This window comes from Fundulus heteroclitus, chromosome 13, assembly GCF_011125445.2.
Source record: "Fundulus heteroclitus isolate FHET01 chromosome 13, MU-UCD_Fhet_4.1, whole genome shotgun sequence".
NCBI classification, from domain to species: Eukaryota; Metazoa; Chordata; class Actinopteri; order Cyprinodontiformes; family Fundulidae; genus Fundulus; species Fundulus heteroclitus.
Genome location: NC_046373.1, coordinates 11,037,135 through 11,062,556, shown reverse-complemented (window position 1 = coordinate 11,062,556; position 25,422 = coordinate 11,037,135). Strand labels below are relative to the sequence as shown.

General features: G+C 38.3%; 2 protein-coding genes across 2 annotated transcripts in view; both read left to right on the top strand.

Annotated features, from left to right (window-relative positions):
* The window catches only part of rapgef5a (Rap guanine nucleotide exchange factor (GEF) 5a), a 57,048-nt gene extending 36,762 nt beyond the window's left edge, over positions 1 to 20,286 (top strand). Inside the window, exons 10-26 of the mRNA XM_012878905.3 lie at positions 6,078 to 6,223; positions 7,089 to 7,189; positions 10,909 to 10,987; positions 11,069 to 11,213; positions 13,300 to 13,391; positions 13,480 to 13,510; positions 13,661 to 13,739; positions 13,973 to 14,122; positions 14,354 to 14,451; positions 14,755 to 14,877; positions 15,865 to 16,043; positions 16,128 to 16,218; positions 16,302 to 16,352; positions 16,498 to 16,585; positions 16,669 to 16,733; positions 16,981 to 17,035; positions 19,258 to 20,286. Of these exons, the coding sequence (XP_012734359.1) occupies positions 6,078 to 6,223; positions 7,089 to 7,189; positions 10,909 to 10,987; positions 11,069 to 11,213; positions 13,300 to 13,391; positions 13,480 to 13,510; positions 13,661 to 13,739; positions 13,973 to 14,122; positions 14,354 to 14,451; positions 14,755 to 14,877; positions 15,865 to 16,043; positions 16,128 to 16,218; positions 16,302 to 16,352; positions 16,498 to 16,585; positions 16,669 to 16,733; positions 16,981 to 17,035; positions 19,258 to 19,376 (1,692 nt within the window). The 3' untranslated portion in view covers positions 19,377 to 20,286. The remainder of the gene's footprint in view (positions 1 to 6,077; positions 6,224 to 7,088; positions 7,190 to 10,908; positions 10,988 to 11,068; positions 11,214 to 13,299; positions 13,392 to 13,479; positions 13,511 to 13,660; positions 13,740 to 13,972; positions 14,123 to 14,353; positions 14,452 to 14,754; positions 14,878 to 15,864; positions 16,044 to 16,127; positions 16,219 to 16,301; positions 16,353 to 16,497; positions 16,586 to 16,668; positions 16,734 to 16,980; positions 17,036 to 19,257) is intronic.
* Positions 20,287 to 24,598: 4,312 nt separating this feature from the next.
* Positions 24,599 to 25,241, top strand: LOC105937528 (galactose-specific lectin nattectin). The gene has a single exon (XM_012878880.3). The coding sequence runs from the start codon at positions 24,665 to 24,667 to the stop codon at positions 25,151 to 25,153; it is 489 nt and encodes a 162-aa protein (XP_012734334.1). The 5' UTR covers positions 24,599 to 24,664; the 3' UTR covers positions 25,154 to 25,241.
* Positions 25,242 to 25,422: the final 181 nt, after the last annotated feature.

Below are 25,422 nucleotides of genomic sequence, written 5' to 3'. Positions count from 1 at the left end.
AGCTAACTGCATAATCCCACTCCAAAGTGTATACCTAAGGGCAGTAAGCAAAGCAAATGCAGCCTGATTTCAACCTTACTGTACATCGCTGTGTGTTTGTGAGATCTGTTGCTGATAAGCCTGGTGTTTGTCTGAAGCCCAGCTGTGGAAATGTGTTTGCTTTGTGCATAGTTTCACTTTGATTGTTTGCAAAGATGCAACAATAAACATGCGTAGCAGCATCTGACAGCAATGCCACAATACAAGTTCACAGAAAGGGATCCCTGTAATGTTCATGCAGTTCTGTTACAACTAAGCATGCAAAGCCAAAGACGTTCACAGTTCCTGCAACATAACCTTTTAATAATTTCCAGACTGGTAAAATGTTTACTGATTATTTTTTATCTTAACCATTTACCTTAACATCTAAATATTCAGACTTCTAGTTTCTCTTTTTGCATGCTCCGAAGTTAGCTGTCCAGGATAATGTTCACATGATTCTTTTACAGCAAAATGCTACAATACTTCTTGCAAATGTCCATAATAACCTATTCTATAAACATTTATTTAGCCTGAACCTGGTTTATGTGGCTTAGAGGTATTTTTCTCTTTAGTCAGAAAGTAGCTTAATGAATGGTTTTTCAAGAAGTGTTATAAAGTATCAAGAAGAGGTTAGGGCTGCACCAGGAAAACATGCAATTAATATTTGTTGAATTATATTACTGCTTACAATTAACCCATGTTTTCACCTCTCTTAATAAAATGGTTGGCACTTGAAATATAATAACCTACCGAATGTAGCATCCTAGGCTGTTATTGCCTACAATCATGGATATTGCTATGAAAAATACAATCTGATATATTGTTGAGACAATGTAAAAGCATACCTGTAGGATTTCCATCTCAGCTCGACCAAAGCAAAGCCGTCTGTACTCAAGTTTTTTTTTTTAAACATTTACTACTTTAGTATTTTATTGCATATGAACGCTCATAAGCAAGTAAAAATAGATTTAAAAACCCAACACCCCTGAACAAGTAAACATGAGGTTTAGTTCAGGGTTCAGGTTAGGTGAATGTCTTTTGTTTTTTTATTTTTGTATATTGTTTTGGGGGAGGGGGTATTTAAATGAATATTAAACCAACACATGTTCAAATCAAGTGTTGCGCTGTACATAATTAGTAAGGCTTAGTAAGGCTATCACTGCAGCAAGCACAGAAATAGAAATGTTAAAATTGTGCACTTGGAGAATATCCTTAAAATCACAACATTGCTATGTTCCCTTTATTTCAGGTGTTTAGCCTGACTTAAATTTTACTTTTTGGACTAATTACATTTCAAACATATTATAATTTCAACTGATGAGGCTCTACAGAGCCACATATGTAATCTTTGGCTACTAAACTGGACAGAAATCAAAACCAAGCAATGAGTTCTATTCACAGCAGAGACTGTTCTCTTATCTAAGCTTTCATGATTATGTTGTTTTCATTTTTTTCTTTCCTGATGGAAAAGCTCTGACAAACCAATGTGAGCTGTTTCCATAGTGATATAACTGGTGTCAGCAGACTGTGCCGAGTGCCTCTCTGCCATCCAGTCACTCCTGGCTTTAGTTCTTATATCGCATATATCCCTCAGAGTTTGCTCAAGTTTTAGTCCTGCAAAGAGAATTAGACAAGGTTGCAGACATCCTAATGCGCTCATATGTTCACACGTATACTCCCACCTGTGTCAGGGTTACTTCCCAGCTGGTGTAAGAGTTACAATACAGTGTTTGTTTTTGTGCTGCTGACCTAAAAGGATGGGGTTTCATTTTCTTGCCGGTCCGACCCCCACCCCTACCCCCCTCCCTGGAATTGGGCCCGCACTATCACAACACTGATAGGGCTCAGTCGCTGGAAGAGGAAACCTTCTACTCGGGTTTCCATGAGGTCCACCTTTCCTCTCAAAATGTTACAGTATGTGTGTAAATGGAAAAGAATCAAATGTATAAATGACCTGAAAAGACTGTAATCAAGCATCCTAATTTATTGCGGTGTGTTGCATGCATAATGTTATGTTTTGTATTATTCATGCAGGTGAGTTAAACTTTTCAGTTGTAGTTTGACTCGAGGGTATTTCAAGTGACCTATTTTATGCTCCAAAATCTCCCAAATTCTCAAGCATGAAGTCTCCCTGTTGTGAAACAGTGCTCGGGAAAAAAAAACTTGTAGCTACAGATGGGTGATTTTGAAAAACTGGAGGAATCGTTCTGACCTCCTGCTTGGGTTTATATAAGTCTACACAGAACAACTTTTTAAAATAAAACTTCTGCATCTTAAAACTTTTAGAAAAGCTGGTGAACTTTTGGATATTGTTGAGTGAGTCAAATTCTGAACTTCCTTTGCTTATAGTGTTATAAAGCAGATATGTCACACCCCAAGTCATGTTACGTGCTGTTAAAGTGCATTTTGATTTTGAATGATTGAAATCTTGCCTAGCTATGAGGATAAATTGGATTATATCTGGAACATGCCATGTCACTTTGTTGCATTACATGTAATTATACTTGAATAGATGACATACCAGCAGAAGGTTTATCTTCCCCAACAATTTACTTTGTTGTAAAGACAAATTAAAAGGCAAATTGGATCTAGAAATGAAAAACAACAGGCCTTAAGCATTGCCCCAATGAATTTTTTTGTGATTTGGAAATCAGAAGTGGCCAGTTTCTGCTTGAGCTGATTAGTTATAGGCAAGTCATATACTGAAAGTCGGAATGCGTGATATTAGGAAAATGTGCAACTGCATTATTGCTGTTTTAGGCTGGCTGTTGTGATTAACCCATGGTTTGCTCTATCATCTTGCTGTTTTCCATCCACGGGACTTCCCATGTGCTTGCCAGTTTTTGGGCATCAAGGTCAGTGAGAGAACATCCAGCTGGCCAAATCTATTATATCCATGCAGAGAGTTAAAGCATGTCTCTTGAAATACTATAGCTTGCTGAATATTGCATCCAAGCATATCTTTGTGATTAGGACACATACTCATATTGTGATGACAATTGTGATGCAAAATATTGTGCACGGCAAACAACAAAAAGAGTTTGATTTAATATCCCCCTATTCATCAAGATTGAAAAGCTGCCCTAATTTCTGCTCTATAAATACAGCAAACTGCATAAATGGAGGGAATCTTGTAATTCTTTTATTTTCAGTTGAATTTAAAACTGTCAAGGCATCTGCAGAAACTTTTCTTAGACCTTTAGGGGAAACAAATCTTCACCAGCAAGTCAAAACCTCTTAAAAAAAAAAAAAAAAGCTTTATTGATAGAGCCTCTAAAAATTCTATTTGTGTGCGATTTGAATTTTGCTTTAAATTTCAGTAAAGATAAAAATAAAGAGCTTTGTTAAATCTAATATACCAGATTTAACAGTCTTCTCTTTGCTTTCATCAGTAAGTCCATGTTCCTCCCGTTCTTGTTTGTGTATTCTCACCATACCTTTCAGTCTTTTGCCTTTCATCTTGCTTACTTTTCTGGTTTTCTGTTACATAAGCTTCTTGCCTCTCCCATTCACAATATTTATGCTCCTTCTTCAAATATTTGTTTTTCCTTTTTTTTAAGGCTCTTGTTGTCCAAATTGAGAAGTATGTGTATGTTTCAGAGATTAATGATGTTGTGTTACTGCCTAGTCATTGTGCATGGGATATGACTTAAGTATTTAATGCTGCAATCTACCATTTTGAGCCTAGAGGAGTTTTTCTTGGCATCCATGTAAAGGAACACAACACATTTTCCTCTTCTTTGTTTATACAGTGCTTCTTCTTGGTTACATAATGCCTGTTTCATTGTTCCCCTCTCCGTATTTCTGGTTGGTCTTTCCTTTTATTAGATATTTGACAGAGTCAGCTATCTAATGAAGACAGGAACAGTCAGTGCTGATAAAGTTGGGTGGTGTCCGAACCATAGACGACATGCTCTAATTGCATGTATCCCTTACAGCACTTAGTAAATGCAATATCTTGACATCACATCTGAGCTGTTGGGTGTGGCGTTGGTGCCAGTCCCCAGTATAATTAATGTAACAGTGTCACATCTCGTTAAATTGGCCTTCACAGGCAAACAATGCTTATCTTATGACTCCGACTCAATGTTGATAACAGCTGAGGAAATTTAATTTGTCACATTCACAACCGGGAACGGTAATTGACAGCATGATTCAGACCAACTATGTGGGTGGAATCACATTTAATTGGTTAATTTTGGTTTAAAATCGACACTGGCCTGAAAATGGATAAACATTGTGATTAAAAAAACTAGTTTAATTCCTATTTCTTTATTTTGGCTTTGCAATCCAGAGGTTGTAGGTTCAATTCCAGCTTCCTTTTGCCACAAGGTGATGTGCCAATGGATAAGGCACTTAGCCTAAAATTGCCTTCTAATCTGCCTATTGGAGTTTGAATGTGTGCACGCTGGTAAGTGTTATTGGGTGAATGTGGCTCTAGTGCAAAGCACTTTGATTTGTCTGCATAACTAGGAGAGCACCATATAAATTTAGTCCATTTAAAATTTAACCATGTTCTTACAGATATATAGTTTTACAACCTAGCCCTGCTTCTGCACAAACTTTATTCTTCACTTTTGAATTACTCAACCTTAGGATGAAGCCACTCATGACTCTATTTTCTAATTGAGTGACTGCATTTTTTTAGGGGTATTAAGAAAAGATTTAAGATTGTTTTAGTTACATATTTAGAGTTATATGCATCCCTTTTATTGAACTTCACACATATTATCTACTTTGATGTGGTATGTCACAGAAATTCATAATTGTTGTGGTTGTAACGTATGTATTACATTTGAAATTGTGTAGTTGAGAACCGCCAGCCTCACACCTGGGTAGTAGGATCCGGTAGCCGTTGAACACCTGGACCACATTTTGTTAGAATGAGTCATTAGAAATCACAAAGAGATCTGGGAGCTTAATGTTTTGTCTGACCCAAGTCATATCCCACCTGCCTTTCTCAGGATCAGACAGGCCCTTTAATCTGACAGTCAAAGAGATGGCGTGCGAGGATTTGTTTGCTTCCTATCTGTCTCTTGATACATTTTCAGTGCTGTAGAGGGATCTGGGCGACCATTTAAAGTATAAAATCTCCATACTTTGACCACAGTTACCTATAGACTTTGGTAAAACTTAGTTATGTTCAACCCCAAGATCGTTAGGGTTAGCATTGATATTATTATGACGCGACTAAACAGAAAGGTAACCCTTTACGTCAGGAGCTCCTTGTCTGTCTTGGTTGCTGAGACACAGACTGCGGTGAGCATCTGCTCCTCTTCTGGCTTTGATCTCTACCTCTTGTCTTCTTTCTCTCTTCTTGCCTGAGGCTGGTACTTCTTGTGTTCACCTGGAACTTTATTTTTATTTCACTGGACTCTCACAAGCAAACGTGCTCGTGTGTTTCCGTGTGTGTGTCCTCAGAGTTGCTGCTCATTTCTTGAGGACGAGATCATTTCAGGTGTCAGCCCACATAACTAGTCGGAGTTCCGGAGTGTAATTTAATATGAAGCGCCACACCTTTTAAAAGAAAGGAAACGTAATCCTTCCCTTTGATAGTGTTAGACGAGGCTGTGTCGACATGCTTGAACATACTGTATTGCTGTTTCATGTGATTTAGTAGTTTTATACTACAATGTAATTATGAGCCACCAAACATGGTTATAAACTGCTACAAAATACCATTATACTTCACACGGTTCCCTCATAGATAATTATTCAGAATTTTCACTGCACCCTAGTGGGAAAAACATGTAATTGCATCTGGAATTTCAACGTGTCAGTCTTTTGTGGGCTCTGCCTTCTAATTTATACTCTATGCACTCAGAGCTGCATCCATCTTGAAGAGGTTTTATATACAGTATAATGAATTGAATATCTGACTGATTATTGCCTAAATAATCAGGAAATGTTGTAGATTATGGTGTTGTAGCGTAGGATCCATCATGAATTATAAATGGCTTAAACATTGAGCGCCTTCGGCCTTTTAATGGCCTTCTAGCAGTTTTGTCCTTGTCTCACTTTGTGACATGCTTGTGTGTCTTTTTGGTTCCTTTCAGGAAGCAGTGGGGAGGGTTTGTCTCAAGGAGAGAGGACGGGACGTATTAGTCTTGCGCAGAGTAACCTCATCAGTGACGTCCCCGTCCGACAGGCCCTCACCTACATCGTCGGGGGGCGTGTCCAGAGAGGACGACTGCAATAAGAGGTCAGTCCCTCTCCCTTCATTATAAAGAACCTTTCCTACAACAAAAATGACACAATAACAATAAAAATACATAATTATAGCAGTCATCCCTCCACTTTTCTCATTTTGCTTTGGCTCCCTGTAAAATAGCAGCAGGGCTGCTGAAACTGTATTTGTCCGTGACCAAGATTATGTATGCTTAAGCTTCTGACTTGGGGCAGAACGGAGAGAATGACTTTTTGTTCTCAGCTGAAAGGGGGAAACAAGATGACACCATGATTCTATTTATTTGGGGTCATATAGTGTACGCTTTCAAAGCTGATTTCTGTATGCAGTGTCAGCCAAGACCTGAGGCACAAAGCAGGGAGTGTCAGACAGGCAGGTTAGGAGACTGTGTGTGTATGTGTGTATAAACAATTCAAAGCATCCTCAGTAACAATCAGTTCTCTCGCAGAGCAACTGCAGGAGCTGTCAGAGAGAGGACTTTAATCTCAAAGGCTTATAGCTTACAGCAGCAGCCAGCCTGACGTTGAACCCCATGGAGTATCCCCTCTCACAGGGACGCAAAACTTAGAGGAGGACAGATTGTTGGCATGTGATAAGACATGAAGATGAACTCTGAGCTAGCTACTCTCGCGCAGGCAGAGGAGGATATTGATGATGATGATGACGATGACGATGATGACAAACAAGACGGTGAGGGTGGCACTGACGATGGGGACTGTGGCGATTCAGAGACTTGTGCATTCGATGTTCCCCATTTTCCCTACATCGATGATGAAAATGTGGAGGAGGAAGAGAAGGAGAGAGGGTGGAGAGACGGACGTGACCACACTTTGTTCTCCAGCTTTTTTGAAGACGGGTTTTGCCGCTCTTCGTCCTACAGGTACGTGGTGGTGTCGGGAACGCCACTCAAGATCTTGGAGCATCTGCTCAGTGACCTCCGACTGGACGATCAAAGAGGAGCAACGGAGAACAGAGAGAGCGGTAAGGTTAGAAACACACATTACTCAATGTGTTACAGAAACGTTATCGTTGTAGAGTACACAATTTAGCTGTGTCTTCGAAAATATAAATATATAGATGCAAAATGTTGGGGAAAAAACAAGGCTGTTCGTAAATAAGTTCTCCAGTTTTAAGTTTAAATGTGACTAACATTTATATAACATGGATGACGGCTTTCAGACGAATAATCAAATTGCTCAGAGAAGCATACCAGAGCTCTGCATACCGCGCTGCTTCAAAGGAATTAACCTTTCAGTCCAGCACAAGTTACAACACAGCCCAGCTTTCAGTTTTACTCTCCCCAAAGTGGTTTCAAACCCACAAGGTGTGCATTTCCCCACAGTGCATTTATGTGATTGTAGCTGCGTGAGTCACCCCATACAGGTGCAGTCATTCAACCATGTGATTCCCTGTAAGTATAAGGATCCTTTAGGAGGTTAAATGCTATAACGAGATTGTGAAATAGCAGCCTGAGGACACTCAAGACATTTATATAGCAAACAGTTTAAAAAAAGTGTTTTGGATTATTTTGCAATCTTGTAGCCTAGCTAGTGTTTGTCTTTGTTCCCTGTACTCTCTTTAATTTTTATTTATTAATAAAAATCTGTTTAACATGCATTGGTATTCAGACACTTTTCTCTGATCATTCTAAATAAAATCCAGTTTACCCAGTAGCCTTTAGGAGTCATCTTATCATTGAAAATAATCCACATGTGTGCAAGTCAATCTCTGTTACTGTTCTGTGAAGGCCTTGGAGGTCATGAAGACAAGGGTCACACAGTTGCTCTAGACCTTCTAACCTTGCAGTTTAGAAGGCCCCGAGTTTGCAATATCTCACCATGCAAGCATGGGTTCTCTGGGTACTCCAGTGTCTCGCCACGGTCCAAAAACATGTGTCTATGTCTCTGTGATGGACTGGCTTACCTGTCCTGGGTGTACCCTGCCTTTTGTCCAATGAGCGCTCGTTGTTTGGTACCAGTCCACCTACCATTCAGCAAAGTTAAGAAAGTTTAGACAATGGATGGACAAATGGATAAACAAAGCTGGTAGAGACATGTCCCAAAAGACCTGAAGCTTTAGCATTGCTTTGGGAGGATAGGGGCCGCACTAGAACATTTTATTCATTAAAAAATTAAATCCCTCGACCCTTTTGTAATTTCAACTTTAAATGAGCAATAAGTGAAAGAAATGTACTGTAATATCAACCAAAATCATTCTCATTTGTCACCCGGGATGGAAGTAACATTCCCTATAAACAATAGGTCCTCTCCCTCAACAATGTCTTAGTCAAGTTTTTTGCCTTTCAAAAGTAGAGGTATGCTACGGAGCTGCTTTGGCGCAGTGTGTAACCCGTATACTTCCTGGTTTTTGAACCAATCATCCCAGGGTTCCCAAAACAGAGCGCAGAAGCTGCCTTCAAACATGGAAGTCAGTAGGACGTGGAGCAGAATACAACAGCATAAACAGCATCATGTTGTGTAACTAAAAATTCATCAGGGTCGGTGGGAAGTGTTTTTGGCGCCATTTCACAGTAGCAATGGGCCGTTGTCAGTGGCAGGCGGTTGGTCCTTTTTTCTTCCCCACGTCTCTGTGAGCAAGCTGTTTCTTCAACAATAACAACTTACTATGGCTGAATAGTCTTCAGTCGTCATCGTGAATTTAACTGTGCAACATCATCGTCTCTCTTGACTTGGCAACCTGCGAAACACTCTCCTGAGGAGGGGACTATCCAACAACATTTTGTTGGTCTATCACACAAAGTTAATGGTTTTATCATTCTAAAGAGCATGGTTCAAGTATGCAGACTGAAATCAAAGTATGCAAGGGTGTTGCCAAACTATTCCAAATCTGATTCAGAGAGGAATCAGTAGCATGTCTGAGTTACAGACCGATATCTCTTCGCAGGTAACCCCCCCCCCAAAAAAAAAGCAAACAAACAAAAAAAAATTGAAGTACAGTCCTGCGATTATTTTAGTTTTTTGCTTTGTTTTTGCCTAATCAAATTTTGCATCATCTTCAAGCCATGATCATCTTAAACTCTACTTTTATTACTTTGGGACATCGGGGACACTAGTAAGGTTTTATAAAACTACCCTGCAGTCTGTTAGCAATGTTTTTTTTAAGACAAGGCGTCTTTGTGCGTCAGCTCAGGCCTCAGTACCAGCAGCTACGAACAGTCCACAGGGAGCCATCTCACTGAATTGCAGGAAGCAGAGGAAGAAAGAGGGAGAGATAAATGTGGGGGAGAACTGAGATGGGCTTTGTCGAGGAAGTCCGCCTGATATTTATTCACGGTGGAGAGTAATGGAACGTAAAAAGAAGGGGGGATGAAGGCAGGGGTATGAAATCTGACACTGTGTCCATGTTTGCCTTTCCTGTATGTTCATGCAGCCGGAGGAAGCATGCACGTAGACGGTGTTTCAAACATTTGCGTGCGTGGTTTGGCTCCCTGAGGTGGTGCCAAGCATCAGTGTGCCGTCTTAACTGGCTTAGCTCTGCAGCGTGTTGAACAGGCTCTAACACGCTTTCATGGAGAGAGAGCAATTACTCAAACGCCCCATCACCGTGTACACGCAAAACACACACACACGCACAAAAGAAGAAAAAAAAAAAACAAAAGCAGCAGATTACCACGATTAGTTCAGCGCACATTTTATCCACTTTTTTCCCCCCTCCGCTCTCTCACAAGAGATAAAGTCCCCAAGGTCAGAACTGAATGAGTTATTCATTGGGGGGAGCTGCGTGCGTGTGTGCGCGCACTGAGCCATCTGCAACTGTGTGTTTTGACTTTGTGCATGCCAACGGGCAAACGCAGGGGGGGCATATGTTCAAGATGAAAATGGGTATTTATCATTGCATGGAGCTGAGAGGGTGTGTGCGTAGGAGGAGAAGAGTAGTAGGAGGAAATATAAACAGCAACTAGGGAAAAAAATGAAAAACGGGGGATGAAGAGAGAAGGGGGGATGTGGGATGGTGTGATGGAGAAAGCAAGCAGGAATAAACCCGGTCAAGAAATGGCTTCATGTTTATCGATTACAATGTAAAGAAAGTAGAAGTGACCCAAATTAACAGCCATTTGAAACACTTCTGGCTCAGTCAGTCCTTCCTAAAGTATTTCTAAAGAATATTGCAGTTTTATATATATAAAAAAGGACAGTTGATCAAATATTAATGCCAAGGCCTGTGCTCAGTCTTCTATAATTGATGTCTGTGCTCTCTGCCTCAGACGGCCACATTTGGGTCACTTCTGTTTTTCTCTTTTTGCAGAAAAAAACTTTGACGCCGCACACATGAACACACAGAGCTCTCCAGCCTCACAACAATGGCTCATTAGCCCTGTGCGCTGTGGGCCATTTCTGTTTGATTCATACCCACTGCTCACCTGCTGAGTCTTGCATACTCATGATATCCCACATCCCCTTCAATCTGTTCTGTTCTACCCTTGCTGTGATGTAAACACTTGAGTTAATGTGATAGGGTGGTAATGTGCAAGCCTATAATGTTATGCTCCTATAATATTTATTGTTTCTCCTTTTTACCTGCCAGTCATTGCTTTATAAATTACATAAAGTTGATAGTACAGTATATCAAGGGGCATCAGGCAGCTTTAATCAATTATGTGTGCTTAATGTTATATAATGTCTTAGGGGATAAATTAAATAATACCAAAGGTATTTAAAATGATGTGCTTTGTGTTTCAGAAATGCTGCTGGATGACTTCCTGCTGACCTACCTTGTGTTCATGTCCACTAATGACCTCTGTCAGGCGCTGCTGGGACAATATCCTTACTGCATGCTTGGGGTCCTGTAAAATCCTTTTCAATCTACTTTTTGGTTTGATGTCTCCTTGACTACATTCACTTATAGCAGTGCACGCTGCAGGGGCCAGGAGGAGGGCAAAGACGCCCTCTTTAGAAAGCGCAAAGTACTGCGGCTCGTGTCCCACTGGAGCAGGCTCTATAAGGACTTCCTCAAGGAAGAGGAGCACATCAGGAGCTTCATGAAGGTATGGCCGCACTGACAATTATCATCACTTATAACATGTGTTTGTAAATGTATTTATATCTACATATTATGATCCTGGGGTGTCCTTTTTATTAAGCTCACCTGCCAGGACAAACATGGCCTCATTTTTTTAGCTCTTGAGAGAGAAAGATGAAAAGTGTGTAAGTTTTCATGGTACATCTTGACGTTTCTTTCTCAGAACAAAAACAGTCTTTTTAGCTTGGATGTAAGTGTAAAATTGTAATTGTTCTGGATCAGTAAGATATATATATATATATATATATATATATATATATATATATATATATATATATATATATATATATACATATATATATATATATATATATATATATATATATATATATATATATATATATATATATATATATATATATATATAAAAGTGAGTTTACCAAAACACTAATGTTCAAAAGTGAACACACAACACCTTCACTTGCTCGCTCTTACATAAACTGGCTGCTCCTTTGCTCTCCAATAGGTCGCCATGGAAACCAGAGTGGTAGGGTTGGCAAGGGTATCATTTTATATGGAGTGCGTAACCCAGGTGATAGTTGCCTAGTAACAGGGCGATGGGAGGGAAGCTGGGATTTAGGGGGGCCACGGAGGGTCAATGACGGTGATAAAGAGGTGTGTATGTGAGAGAGTTGAGCTGTACAAGGTTATTAATTGTCTGCCGTACTCGCATGTGCACGCACATGCATTCCAGAGGATGTGTCCCGTCTCATACTGGTTATTAAATTAGCTGCACAGACTGTGCTAGTTTTCATCGTAACTATATATAGGTTTTCCCCCCTGGCTTTTAATAATATTTTCTTGAACATCTGCAATAAACATATTGACCATAACTCATTGAATAGGTAAAGAAATTAAATGGTATCCGATGCAGGTATTAGAAAGCTTGTATTGTGAGCTATATAAATTGAACTTTATATATTGGTTTGGGTTTACAATGCCTAGAATTAACGTGGAATAAATATGTATTTGTTTTTGTTCACATCCTTATGAAAGCTAAAATAGTTCTCTACTTTTGATCTTTATTTGAAGGTCTTTAAATCGAGCAGTAAGAGAAGATTCTGAATTATACCATTTCTATTGAGGAATAGCTCATGAAATACTTAGTTAAAATCTTTAAGAGAAACCTTAGAAAGAGAGATGCTAAGCTGAGATCATTAGTTCATGTGGTCTCAAAGGACTTTTTAGCTCAAGATTTAAGAATGATACTTTCTGATATTATTTTACTTTATGAACTAGTTATATATTCCACATATTACATTTTTAATATGTTTCTACTTTTTTAATAAACATGTTATTCACCAAACCTTCCAGCTTTAGCTCTAATGCTGCAAGAAACTCTCTGATGTTTCAGATGCATCACATGGTTGACCCATAGCTTCATAGATTTAAAAATAATTGACTGATAACCTTGAGGAAAAATACCACCGTTTAATTGTTGACATTTCTATAAGCATTTCAAACATTTCAAACACACAATATTACTGGTTTTATTTAAAAATAACAATTATTCTCATTGCTTCAAAGATAATCTAGATTGTGATTATGAACAGTTTTATATTTACCTATATTTATATTTTGTCATTTTGATTTCATTGCAAAGTTTAGCAAAAAAAAGAAATAAACATTTGTAAATCTTAGCATTGGTTTTGTTTTGTACTTTGTGTGCATAAGGTTTTTTAACCTTTTGCTGTTCTGCCTTTTATAGAGTAATAGAATAGGCTGAAAGTAGCTGGTTCATAGTTTTTGCCTACTGTAGTTTTGGAACAGCATTGCCTTAATAACTGTGATGGGTGGCAGTTTGTCATTTTCCACACAGGGACAACCTGTATCTATCCCAATTGGAAATTTTGCTAAATGTCAGACTTAATATTTCTATTAAGTGAAGGGAAAATGACCTGGCAGGAGGCTGAACAAGTGACAGAGCTGTACTTTTTCTTACAGCACTGACTATTTAGCATCACAGAAGCCCTTTGAAAAAGCCCATTCTTTCTTCAATATACAATAAGTGATACTGTCATTAATGTTCATCATCCTCCCTGTTCTGTCAGACGCTGTACCGGTGTGTTTTAGAGGATCTGTATGAGTTCCCCTCGCTGGAGAAAGACCTTAAAGAGTTTCAGAAACTTCTGCGTCGCAGACAGTAAGCATGCACCGCTTATTAAATGGTGTTGATGTTACACTGTGTGTATTACCACAGTCCTGCTCACTACTGTGTCACTGTCTCGCAGCACGGTGGACGACTGCCCTCCCAGCCAAAAGGTACGTAAAGTAATCAGTTTCCCACTTAAAAGTTGATGAAGGTAAACTTTAGTCGACACTGAGCCCAACCCAAGGACAGGTCTTTAAAAAGATGACACATACTATTTAGAGGTTGTTAAGTCTTCATGTTTGTTCTTCTTTGTTTGTCAGAGTAAACAATTGTACCAGCAGATGAGCTTAAAGGAGAACAGTTTGCAGCTTCGCAACTCGCAGACGGATCAGAGAGAGGGTGAGTGAGACAAACACTAAACAGCTCCACGTAATTATGGATAATGGCAGAATTTGGATTTAGACGCGTTTATACAAATCTCTTAAATACAGATTGTTCATCTCTTTTTCTCCAATTTTGTACTTGACAATAATCATTTGAAATGGTCCTCTTTAAGCTTTGCTTGTGTTTGCTTCTGAACCATATGCATTGCTTTTCTTCTTTTAGTATAAATGTTTTAATTCATTTTTCAGTGCTATGTTGTGTGTACGTGAGTCCTGACTCCTACCTAAGTGTCCACACACACCCTTCTCTGGAGGCTCGGGAGTTGCTGCGGATTGTGAGTCTGAAGCTCGACAAAGCAGATGAGGACATGGTGCTGGCCGTTGTCTTACAGACTGGAGGTACGCAAACACAAGACGACATGCATGCACACTGATTTGGCACCGTGTTGCAATAAATGTTTGTCCTTAGACCCACTTATGCAAGAGTTTATAAAACCGTTTTACCTTTTATACAAACTGATGGTTTACTGGACTCTTTGTGACCAACTATGCCCTAAGGGAAGATGAGTTCTCTTTTTAAGAGTATTTTCATTATCATAACCGTTTCTCCTTTTTTATTTGTCTCTGCAGAGCGGAGAATGTTGCAGCCCAGCGACTGTGTCTATTCAGAGTCTCTGACCCCACAGGGAAAACTGGTGGTCTGTCGCAGGGATCTTACTGAGATCTTGGTATGTAAATAGAATTTTGTATTCATGAAACCATTTCTCTGTAACATCAAATCTGGAAGAACAGACTCAAGATAAAGCTCCTCTTCCTTAGAACGTTTTCTCCTCCTGTTATTGTTAGTGGCACCATTTGTGTGTCATAATCCTCTTGTTAAATTAAACATGCTTTTTTTTTTTTAAATGCACTATATATGGACTAGTTTTAATTAAAAAAAGGTTGTCAATTATTCAAAATAGACACAATGTTTAGCCCAGTTTAAATAATTTGTTTGCAAACTACCATTCATTGTTTGCTTGTATGTGCAGCCTCCGTTAACAGACAGTGCGGAGTTGTGCAGGAGGCCGGTTCGACTCTTGGGCATCAACACCTGGGACGTGGCAGCAGCGCTCACCCACCTGGACTGGAGCCTTTTCAAATCTATCCATGAGGTATCTACACAAACATGAATGATTTGCATCCAAACACTTTAATGCAAATCGAATCATGACAGAGATTGCGTGCAAGTCTTGCATAGAGGAGATTGAAATTTAGCTGCTATTTTTTTTTTTTATAAAAGCAATTCATACAGTTTTAGTCAGAATGTACGTGTTAAGGCTGACCAATATTAGGAAATCATCAATTCTGATATTATTGTTGGATATTGTGATGACTATATCAGTTAATAAATTCACATGGATTGTCATTATGATACATCCAACAACTTTACCTGCATGGAGTCTCTCATCTCTGTGACATTTGACTATCAACTACAGTGAGGATCCATTCAGGAAGCTGAATATGTCACTAGCGTGCAAAGCATTATTTCATTATTTAATTTCTGCTACTAGTATTGCTTAGAAATGTTGGTATGGTACACAGTATCAAGTCTTACACCGGACACAGAAAATAGTTCCCAAGGCGTTAAAGATAAAAAAAAAAAAAATGAAAAATGCTTTTTGACAGAAGAGAAAGTGACTAGTTAAAAAAATGTGTCATTATGTTTGCAATATTTGGCAATAATATCTTAATGGTAGGCTTTCCTTGTGTTTTGCGGTCCTAGTTAAATTAACATCTTTGACATGTTTCTGAACTGAATTTACTCTAGAAGCAGGCTACAAAGCACATGATTATTTGAAAGAAAAACTATTGTAAATGTTTTATTATCTTATTTGTATTTTGCTGTGTAACATAAAATTGAGTTAGACCTTGTAAATCCAGTTGACAGTCATTATACATGATGCAAACACCACCATGCCTGGCTGGGACTATAGTATTTGTGAAGACTAACTAAACCTTGTTTATTTTGCCACTCTTATTCTTACTATAAAATTGGTTGATTGTGAATCACATTGTGTTCCGTAAGGAAATACGACGAACAATTTGTGCTTCAGATTTTGATTTATATCAAAAAACAAATCTCTATCTGCCACGCACAGCAAGAGCTGGTGTACTACACTCTGAGCCGTGCTCCTGGCTCCGGCCAGACGGCGGCGCTCTCGGTCCTCCTCCAGCGCTGTAACGAGGTCCAGCAATGGGTCATGTCCGAGGTGCTCATGTGTGTCTCCCTTAATAAGAGAGTGCAGCTGCTGAAGAAGTTCATCAAGATCGCAGCTCAGTGAGTTCATACAAAACGAAAAGATGCAAACTGAGCTGGAGCATCAAGATTCTGATTTTCTCTCCGTTTTTCTGTCGCTTGTAGCTGTAAAGCCCAAAGAAATCTGAACTCTGCTTTTGCCATTATAATGGGTCTGAACACAGCTGCTGTGAGCAGATTAAACCAAACATGGGAGGTAAGGATTTGTGTTGTTGAGCATTGATTCAGTTGCAAACTCTCTGTCAGACATGTCTCATTGCCAAATACTCTCCTTTTCAGAAATGCCCAGGAAAGTTCAAGAAGTTATTCTCAGAGTTGGAGCTTATCACGGTGAGAACAGAGAGGTTGTTGCAGACAGAGCTTCAAATATGCTTCTGTGGATTTTTTTTCTTCTTTTTTTTTACGGTCAAATCCCTAAATTTCTCGTTCTTTTCAAGCCTTTTACTCATTTCTCTCCTCCCCCGTCTCTTCACAGGATCCTTCTCTGAACCACAAAGCTTATAGAGAGGCCTTCAAAAGGATGAAACCTCCCAAGATCCCTTTCATGCCTCTTCTCCTAAAAGGTATCCTCTAAATCCTCCACTTGGAGATAAATATATAAAATAACTCTGAATTAAGCGTTAATATGCCTGTCCACTGCTTTTAGATATCACTTTCATCCATGAAGGAAATAAGACTTTTCATGACAACCTGGTTAACTTTGAGAAGCTGGTGAGTTAAGTCTTTGGGTTTTTTTGCAGCTTGAACCATTTAAATCAAACATTTCAGTGACTTATTAATTGAAAGCCTTAGAAGTTCTGAACTAAATCCTCCATTGAAGTGAATGAAATTTAGGTGACATATTATGTAGGATTTATCTTAAAAAGTGTTAACTTTTTTTGACTAATACTGAATACTTAGTATACTTAGAATACTTTAGTATTCTAGTGTTTAAACACACATTGTCTCATTTCGACAGCATATGATTGCAGACACAGTGAGGATGATTCGCCACTGCCAGAGTGACCAACCAGGTGGGTATCAGCATTTCTGATTATTTCTCTAAACATAAGTAACATATGTATGGTCTTTGTAAAAAAAAAAATTAAAAAAAAATCAACAGGGTTCATGTGTTTTCTTTTTTAGACATTCAATTCTTCATTAAATCATGAAGTATAATAACACTGCTAATGTACCCAAACTGTTATGAATTGGGGCAAAAAATTACTATTTTAGGTTCAAGGTGAGGACATTAAATCCCATTTAACTGGCCAAATGCATCCTTAGGATGTAGAACCTGAATCTAACGTACTTGAATAGCCTACCAAATATGTTGTTAAAGGTATAGTGACCAATTTTTCCACAAATATAGGTAAAAAACGACCAAGTAATTTTTTGAATAACTGCACATGCGCAAGACCGTCTTACCTGCTTTCTGCTGCTCAGGGGGATTGCATGAAAGAATCTGAAAAATACCTTCTGGTCTTGTTTCTTTCTACTGAGGCCTTCCTCTTCTTCTCATAAACTTGCAAGACAGTTCGCTTCTTGCGACTCTCAGCCATTCTCAAAGTATACGGGATGAGAGCAACGAGGCTAACACCGAAGCTAACCGGATACATAAACACTAGAAGTGTGCAGCCAGCAAGAGGAAACTAGCAACGAACGAACATTCACGTTGGTTTTAGGTGAGCACGTCAAAATGATTGGCATGTGGGACAACCAATAGATTAGATGATCCCCCCAGAACCCAAAGCAGAAAAAAGATTGACCACTATACCTTAAAACAGTCATACACTGATAATGTGAGAACAACTGTGATTTGATGTGTTCTGAACTCTAGATAGCCTGATCACTGAGCAAAACAATTAGCCAATTTCTACAGATTTTCTGACTTTAAGTCATTTTTACCATGCCAACTTCATTTATGAAGCTCTTTAAAACAGTTACAGATGAAACTAATTGCTGCTCATAACTGTAACACATACATTAAAAGAAAAATCATATAAACATCAGAAATATAAAAGAATAAACACAATTAGACAAATATAAAACAAACAAGCGCAAACCAAGTCTTGCTAATGTTGAATGAAGAGTCTTAATTGTCATTATTTAACAATTATGAAATTCTGGTGAGATAGTGGCTCAAAATTCACATATAATACAGACATCAATCAAAGACATCTATGTAAAAACAAAGAGTGAGCATACATGGAGAACACCTTCAAAAATGCAAAAACACAAAATTAAGACGGCATTATTCATAAATTCATATTCGTCCTATTAAGGTTTGTTCAAAGAATGTCCTTAAGGAGAGTGATTTTAAACTCTTTAAATTCTTCAATTCTTTTTGCCATAGTCATTAGATTAAGTCGAGTATGAGTAAATCTTTGAAGGGATATTTAAACCTGGGCAGACAGATTCTACGCTCAAGACAGTTTCTTTAAAACACAATTTTCATTTGTGAATATTCAAGCTTATAATTAATAAAATAAAATGATGATCAAGGACAGAAGGAGGGCCTTGCCCAGGACATCATTCATTTGAAAACCACTACTGTTGATTTTTGTAATAAAGAAAAGGCTGAATTTTAGCTAAATCTGCCCAGTGCTGTAAAGATGATCCCGTGTTTACAAGGAAATTATTTTTAACTGCTCCATATACTAGATATTTGAGATAATATCTGTTTTATAAAACACAAGGACCATTTGAGTAATGCACCACATAAAACTGTCTCACAATGAATAGACCTTAATGTTTGCTACTGGGGTTCCAATGCCATCTGCAGCTTTGTTTACAGCAGGGATTCCCAAAGCTTTCAGCCTGCAGCCCCCAAAATAACATTGCAAGAGACTACCCACAGTGGGATTGTTGTTTTTTTTTTCTCTCTCTTTTTTTAATTATGAGAATAAAGTCGTAAAATATCTTTCTAAGCATTCTTAGAAAAAAGTGCAGGTGTCCCCTGCATTAAAATGAGGACTGTGAGCATTATGATTGTCTCACAAACAAGGAAATGCAAAATGATTTTAGCACATCAGCATCAAATCATCTCGCGAGCCCCCGCTAGACCCCCACTTTGGGAGCCCCTGGTTTAGAGTATTGCATCTGTTCTGGGTCAGCTGATTATGTTTTCTCTTACAATCACCATGCAACAGTTTCCAGACGGGATTTATTTATTTCTATAGATGTTTAAATTCACAGTGGGGAGGCTTAGACTTGTGTTTGACTTCAGCACGTGTTCTGTGTCTGTCTCCTACAGGCAATGAGGTGATTGGGGTGGACAGCGCAGAGGTGAGGGCGAGCGTTCACTACCTTCACATCATCGACAATCAGCAGACACTTTTCGAACTGTCCCACAAACTGGAGCCGCGAGCTTAAACATCAGCGAAGCCGACAAAGTGGGAGTGCCAGCCTGTGTGACCGATGGGGACTCTCTGTACAGCCAGCCGTCACATGTACACTGCAGCAAGATCACACGACCAGCAGCGCTAACGTGTCCTCTCAACACCGTCCACTCTCAAAAGGCTTTCTTACACTGAACCGTGTGCTTGTAAACGATTTTTAAACTCCACACACTCCCTGGGAACCTTCTACAGACACCTAATCAGTGCACGGAGATGAGGAAACTGAGCGGAGGGAGGGTCAAGGAGGCTGTGATTAGTTTGTACAGTACCTAAGAGGCTGAGTAGACCTTTGTTTTGTTCTCGTCATCAGTTGGTTCAGGATCCTGTTAATCAGGTGGACTACTCCTTTAGTTTTGTAAATGTTGCTGTTCCCATTGAGAATCATCAAAGACTTGATAACCGTGTCCTCATTTCAAACCCAAAAGCATTAAGAGTTTCTTTTTTTTTTTTTTTAGCTAAATGTGCATCATAGATTGTTCAATATATAATTTCAATTGCATAACTCACAGATATTTTCATAAACATGCCATTCCTGCTGTACTATTTGTGGGGCCATTTTGGTTATCGTGCAGGAAGAAGCTAATTCCCTGTTCTGGTTTTTAGAGCCGGAAACAGCCTTCTCTCATCTCTATGGTGTTCTATTGTGAATATAAAGGATTAGTTAGCTTTGTACAAACCGTGGACCTAACACTTCTCCGTGCCAAACGTTTATGTTGAGTGTCGCAGCCTGGCTGCTCCGCAGGTCTCCTGTTTGGTTTGGAAGCTCAGCTTTTGTTTGCCCTGTTAGAAGCCCTGGCAGGATGTCTGCTCCTTGATCGTGTGAAGCCAATCTGATTCCTTGCAGAGATTGCTTTCTGTCTTTGTGATGACTGACTTCAGGGGTTGCTAGTCTCTATGGAAACAGTCCTCGCTGAGATTCATGTTTTTTTTTTTTTTTTTTTTTATCTATACGATTTATTGTGTCAAAGTCTTTTTATTTGAAATGCAGCACAACAGAGCAGCTTTGTTCTATTAAATCACTTTCATAGGAAGAATACGGATAATTAACTCCTGACTGACTGAAAACAATGTTTCACTTTGAAACAGTCTCGTTTATACTGTGAGAAATGATTCACAATACTGACAGATTTAATAGAACCAAAGGAAACAACATTGAGATTTGTTTTTCCAGTCACTGTGGGGCAAAGCTCGACTAGTTAATGACATTTTCTATTTTATGCCTGCGCACAAGTGCATCGTGGAAAAAGAAAAGTTTCTGATTGTACTGATGCTTACAAATCCTTCTGGTGGCACCTCATTGGTTATTTTATAATATTTGTGTTAATGCCTTTTTTTCCCTTTCTTGTTACTTCCCTGCAACAGTGCAGCTGTGATATTCCTAAACGTTAACTCAGACAAGGAGCTGCTGCCATTTTGGACCTTTTGTAAGGTTTAAATTAGGGATAAAGTGCAATACTGTGAAGATCCTCTTACAGGTGTTCATCTGGATTTCAACACGGAGCAAAAGCATTTGTTCATGATTGCTATTACATCTATAGGAAACATTTCCTCTAACCATTTCTGTGCCAAAACTGTCCTGGATTTATGGTGTAAAAAATCATTTCAAAATAGAGATTTGTTACAAACAGTCAGGTTTTCACCCAAGTGAATCGGGTCCATCTGGAAACGTTCTTTGCATCTTTATAGCATCTTTAAATGTTTGATCTTGAGTGGATTAGAGCAGAAAAAATGTTAAAGATGCTCAAGTGGTTAGTGTTAAAAACGTGTTGCTTGTGGAAACTAAAGCTACACCAGTAAACTCGCTGGTTTACATATGTTCTTAAAAAGTTGGTTGAGATAACAGCAAGTTTAAATATGCCTGAAACCTGTTTAACCGCATACCAGCAACCTCTTGGTGTACTGAGCTAAATCAATTTGAGATGTCAGCTTTTTTTTTTTTTTTTTAAGAAACTTGCTGTTAAATCTTCTTTAATAACAAAACAGCTTTGTTATCAAGATGCTCCTGTTGACGATCTCTCCATGAATAGTTGCTAAAGCTTTTACATCCGAGCACAAATATATTTCAGTTCAATGTTACTCAAAGGTTTTATTGGTTACTATAAAGCTGTGCATGATGTACATACACACACCTTTGCTGATCATGTGTGAAGAAGTTAAGTTGGTTATTTATTAAAAACTTTTGCTTATTTATAGTGACAAACCGCCTTGGTTTTTGTGCCATCTACAGCTTTGGAGGAGATCAGGTGTGGGTTTAAAAGCTGCGAAGCGTCAGGTAAAATAGGTTTTGTGCTGTAATGTAACCACTAGAGGGCGGCAGAAGTGCAATAACTCTTATCAAACATTAATTGAACAAGAATACAACAGGAGGCTGGATTCAGTGTTTTATCAGCCGCTGTTATAAAAGTGTACAGTTCTGTTTTTTTTTTAAGCTGTTGTTAAAAACCCGTTTGCATGATTAAAAAAAAAATTCCCACAAACTTCACAATATGAGTTAAAGAAAAAGGCTTTGTACAATTGTAATATTGTTTATGTGTAAATATATGCCTATGTTTGTTATGTTGTTATTTATCAGTTGTAAAATGGAAAAGAAGTGAACTACAAAGCAATACGTCTCCTTGTCTCCTTCAATCTTCAGGCAACTGAGGTCATGCTTTTTTTGTTGTTTGTTTTTTCTTCTAAAATGCAGTTTAAAAGTTAAAAATTCTACAGAAAATGAATAAATTCAAGGTGTTATGGAACCCATACAGGTGAGTTTATGTCTTCTTACTTATAAGTAGGTGTTGCGTAGTTATAAGTATTCAGGCTCCGGCTGATGATAGACTAACTCAGTGATGTGAGTGATACGGAAGACGCCTGTCAGCATTCCCAGTTAATTTTTCTTGACATAGAGGTGCGGCATCTCATGGAGACATTTCATTCAAAATGAAATACTGTTGATAAATCAATAAATATTCAAATAAATAAATGTCCCCATGAAATAAAATATATATCTAAAAAATTTTTTAGCTTATTTTGTCATTTATTCAAGATTTATTCATTTATTATTTCAAGGTTTATTTTTCATTCTTTTAAGATGTATTCAATATTTATTTCATATTGAATATTTATTTTGGGACACATTTCATGAGGTTGCTTTAGTTGAAACTCTCACACTAGACAGAGCCACCGACCAAGAAATATCTGCCCCCTCATTTGAATATTAAAAACATGTAATGAATGGACTGAAATAAAAACAGACTTAAAGAATAAAAGTCAGAGTAATAAAAGACACTTATTTAAAGTAGCTTTAAAGAAGTGTCAAAATCTTGAAATCCGTAACTCTTGAAAAGAATAAATAGATCTTAAAATGAATAATAAAGGAATATAGCTTGAAGTAAATAAATCACTCAATAAGCTAAATCATTTTTTAAATGTATATTTTGTTTTATTTCATAGGAACATTTTTTTGATGGAATATTTATTGAGTGTTTAATTTGAATGAAACGGCTCTCTATAGATTACATTGTGGCAACGATTACATTTGTCCATGATTTTAGAATCGGCCTACAAGCTGAGACTACAAAATGACATTATTTTAATTTCTCCTCACCTAGTTTATATCTTGACCCTGTTCCTGCTGGAGGTTTCTTCCTGTTAAAGGGCAGTTTTCCTTTTCGCAGTCGCTACGCTTAGTATGAGGGATTGCTGCAAAATGCGAGCAACTTTGCTCTCTGTGACTCAAAGCAAACTACTGGGTTTCCCTGCAACTTGTGGCTCCCCCACCTTTGGGGCTAATTGGTGCCCATGCGCACCGTGTTGGTGACCCCTGATCTAGTGTCTTTAAATGTGTAGTAAGTTAAGCTTCTTGTCAACTGCTTAGTAATAAACTGGATAGAACGGCAAAAGATAAAGCTGTTATTTAAAACAGAGGCATTTTAAAGGAACTGAATAAGGAACCTTTCAGTTTTTTACATTTTTGTAACTTTTTTATACTGGTTGTAGGGATTCAAATGGTTAAAGATAAATACATAACTAGATAAAACAGCAAAAGATAAAGCTGTTTTTAAAAAGACATTTACAGGAACTGAATAAGGAACTTACTTTTTTAAATTATCACCTTTTTAGATTGACTTTAATCTCTTAGGGCTTGGATCCCTACAAGCGGTCCAAAACCCTTCTGATAAGCTGATCACATTACACCTGTGATGGCGTCTGTCCACTGGTTTCCTACCAATTTTGGAAGCAAGTTTAAAGTTTCGTTTATTTAAAAGTTTATGAAAGATTTGTCTCCACTTTACCTTACTGAACTTTTGCATTGAGCCAGGACACTCAGATTAGAAGCAGTTGTTGTTGAATGAGCTAAGAGCTACAAATGTGATATCAATAACTATTGTACTTCAGTTTCATATTTATGAATATATCAGTAGATATATATTTTTCTTTTATGTGACTTTTGAGGGTTCGATCATTTAATCGTTGGACAACACATTGAAAATGTCAATAGTTGCAGTGTTCTGTCATATTAGCTCTTAATAAATCCTCTTCAGAAAATGAAAGGTAAAAGGAAAGGCCTTTAAGGAGTAATCAATTGTTATGTAATGAAGGAAATCCAATCACCAGGGGAGAAGGTGACACACGTCAGTTTCTTTTGCATTGGCTTCTTGTCTTTTTCAGGATCAGATATGAAGTTTTATTGTTTATTCAAAAGCACATAAAAAAGACTCTTATCTCTCTGAACTTTTGCATCCTCACACTGGCAAAGGAGTAGATAAACCTGCCAGCATTTACTGGAACCCATTTTACGAAAGGAGGAACCAAACAGAATTTTGTCATTGATGGTGAAGTTTTAGTGAACGATCAAACCTTGGTAAAAAAAAAAAAAAAAGTACTGTTCCCACCCGGATATTTTCAGTTTAATTTCCTGTATATTTTTAGCCAGTCAAAAGTATACAGCAGTGGTATTTTTAGATTTAAATAAAAAAACAACCTTGATTCATTATTGTAAAAATGTTACTGAAAATATCTAATATACATCTAGACACATTTTAGATAAATTCCTTTTTAACAGCTATCATAAAAACTGCTGCTGCTGCATAAAGCTGCACATGTTGACTGATGCACTGGCCAATCATATCACACCGACAGTACAGACGCTCCCACCGAGGGTTATAAAAGAAAGCAGCCTCCCACATGCCTCTGCAGGATTCTCACCAACACCATCACTGCAATTAAACTCCAGCAAGCATTCAAGGTCTCTCCATACCAGAGGCATCACGCTCCAAGATGATCTGGTTCCTCTTCTTGTTTGGCCTGTCTCTTGCTGCTGAGCCTCCTGCAGACGGACAGGAACTGAAGCTTGAGCGTGGTGGCTGTCCCATGTTCTGGTTCAGTTTCGAAGGCCGCTGCTACAAGTATTTTGGCTCAAAGATGACCTGGGGAGAGGCAGAGCTCCAATGTGTGTCGGAGGGAGCCAACCTGGTGTCCATCCATAGCCTCGGAGAACACGAGTTTGTCAATTTGCTGATCCAGAACTTTGATCCTTCTCTGACATGGACCTGGATTGGACTCACTGATTTATACAAGGAGGGAGCGTGGGTATGGTCAGACGGGTCTAAATACAGTCGTTCTTTTTGGAATGACCGGCAGCCTGACAATGCAGAGAATATTGAACACTGTGGGCACACCAATGCTGGCAGCAACCTCAACTGGAATGATAATATGTGCTCATATAAATTACCTTTTGTCTGTGCAACTCACAAAGCTTGTCCATAGTCAAACTTAAATGACTTAATTAAAAATGAAAATGAACTTAATGAACTTTACATTTCTGGATGTTTTTTTCTGTTCAAAATAAATATGTTTCTGTTCTCAACCATATAAGCCAATGTACATCCAAAGATCTTGAAATGTGATTGTTTCTATCTGTACAGATTGTACAGTGTGTACTCATATACAAGATATATAAAATAAATCATTGCATTAAACTTTTACTTTAAACATCAGTCTTAAAATGATTCCCCTCTGTGGTTCTTTGGTCACAA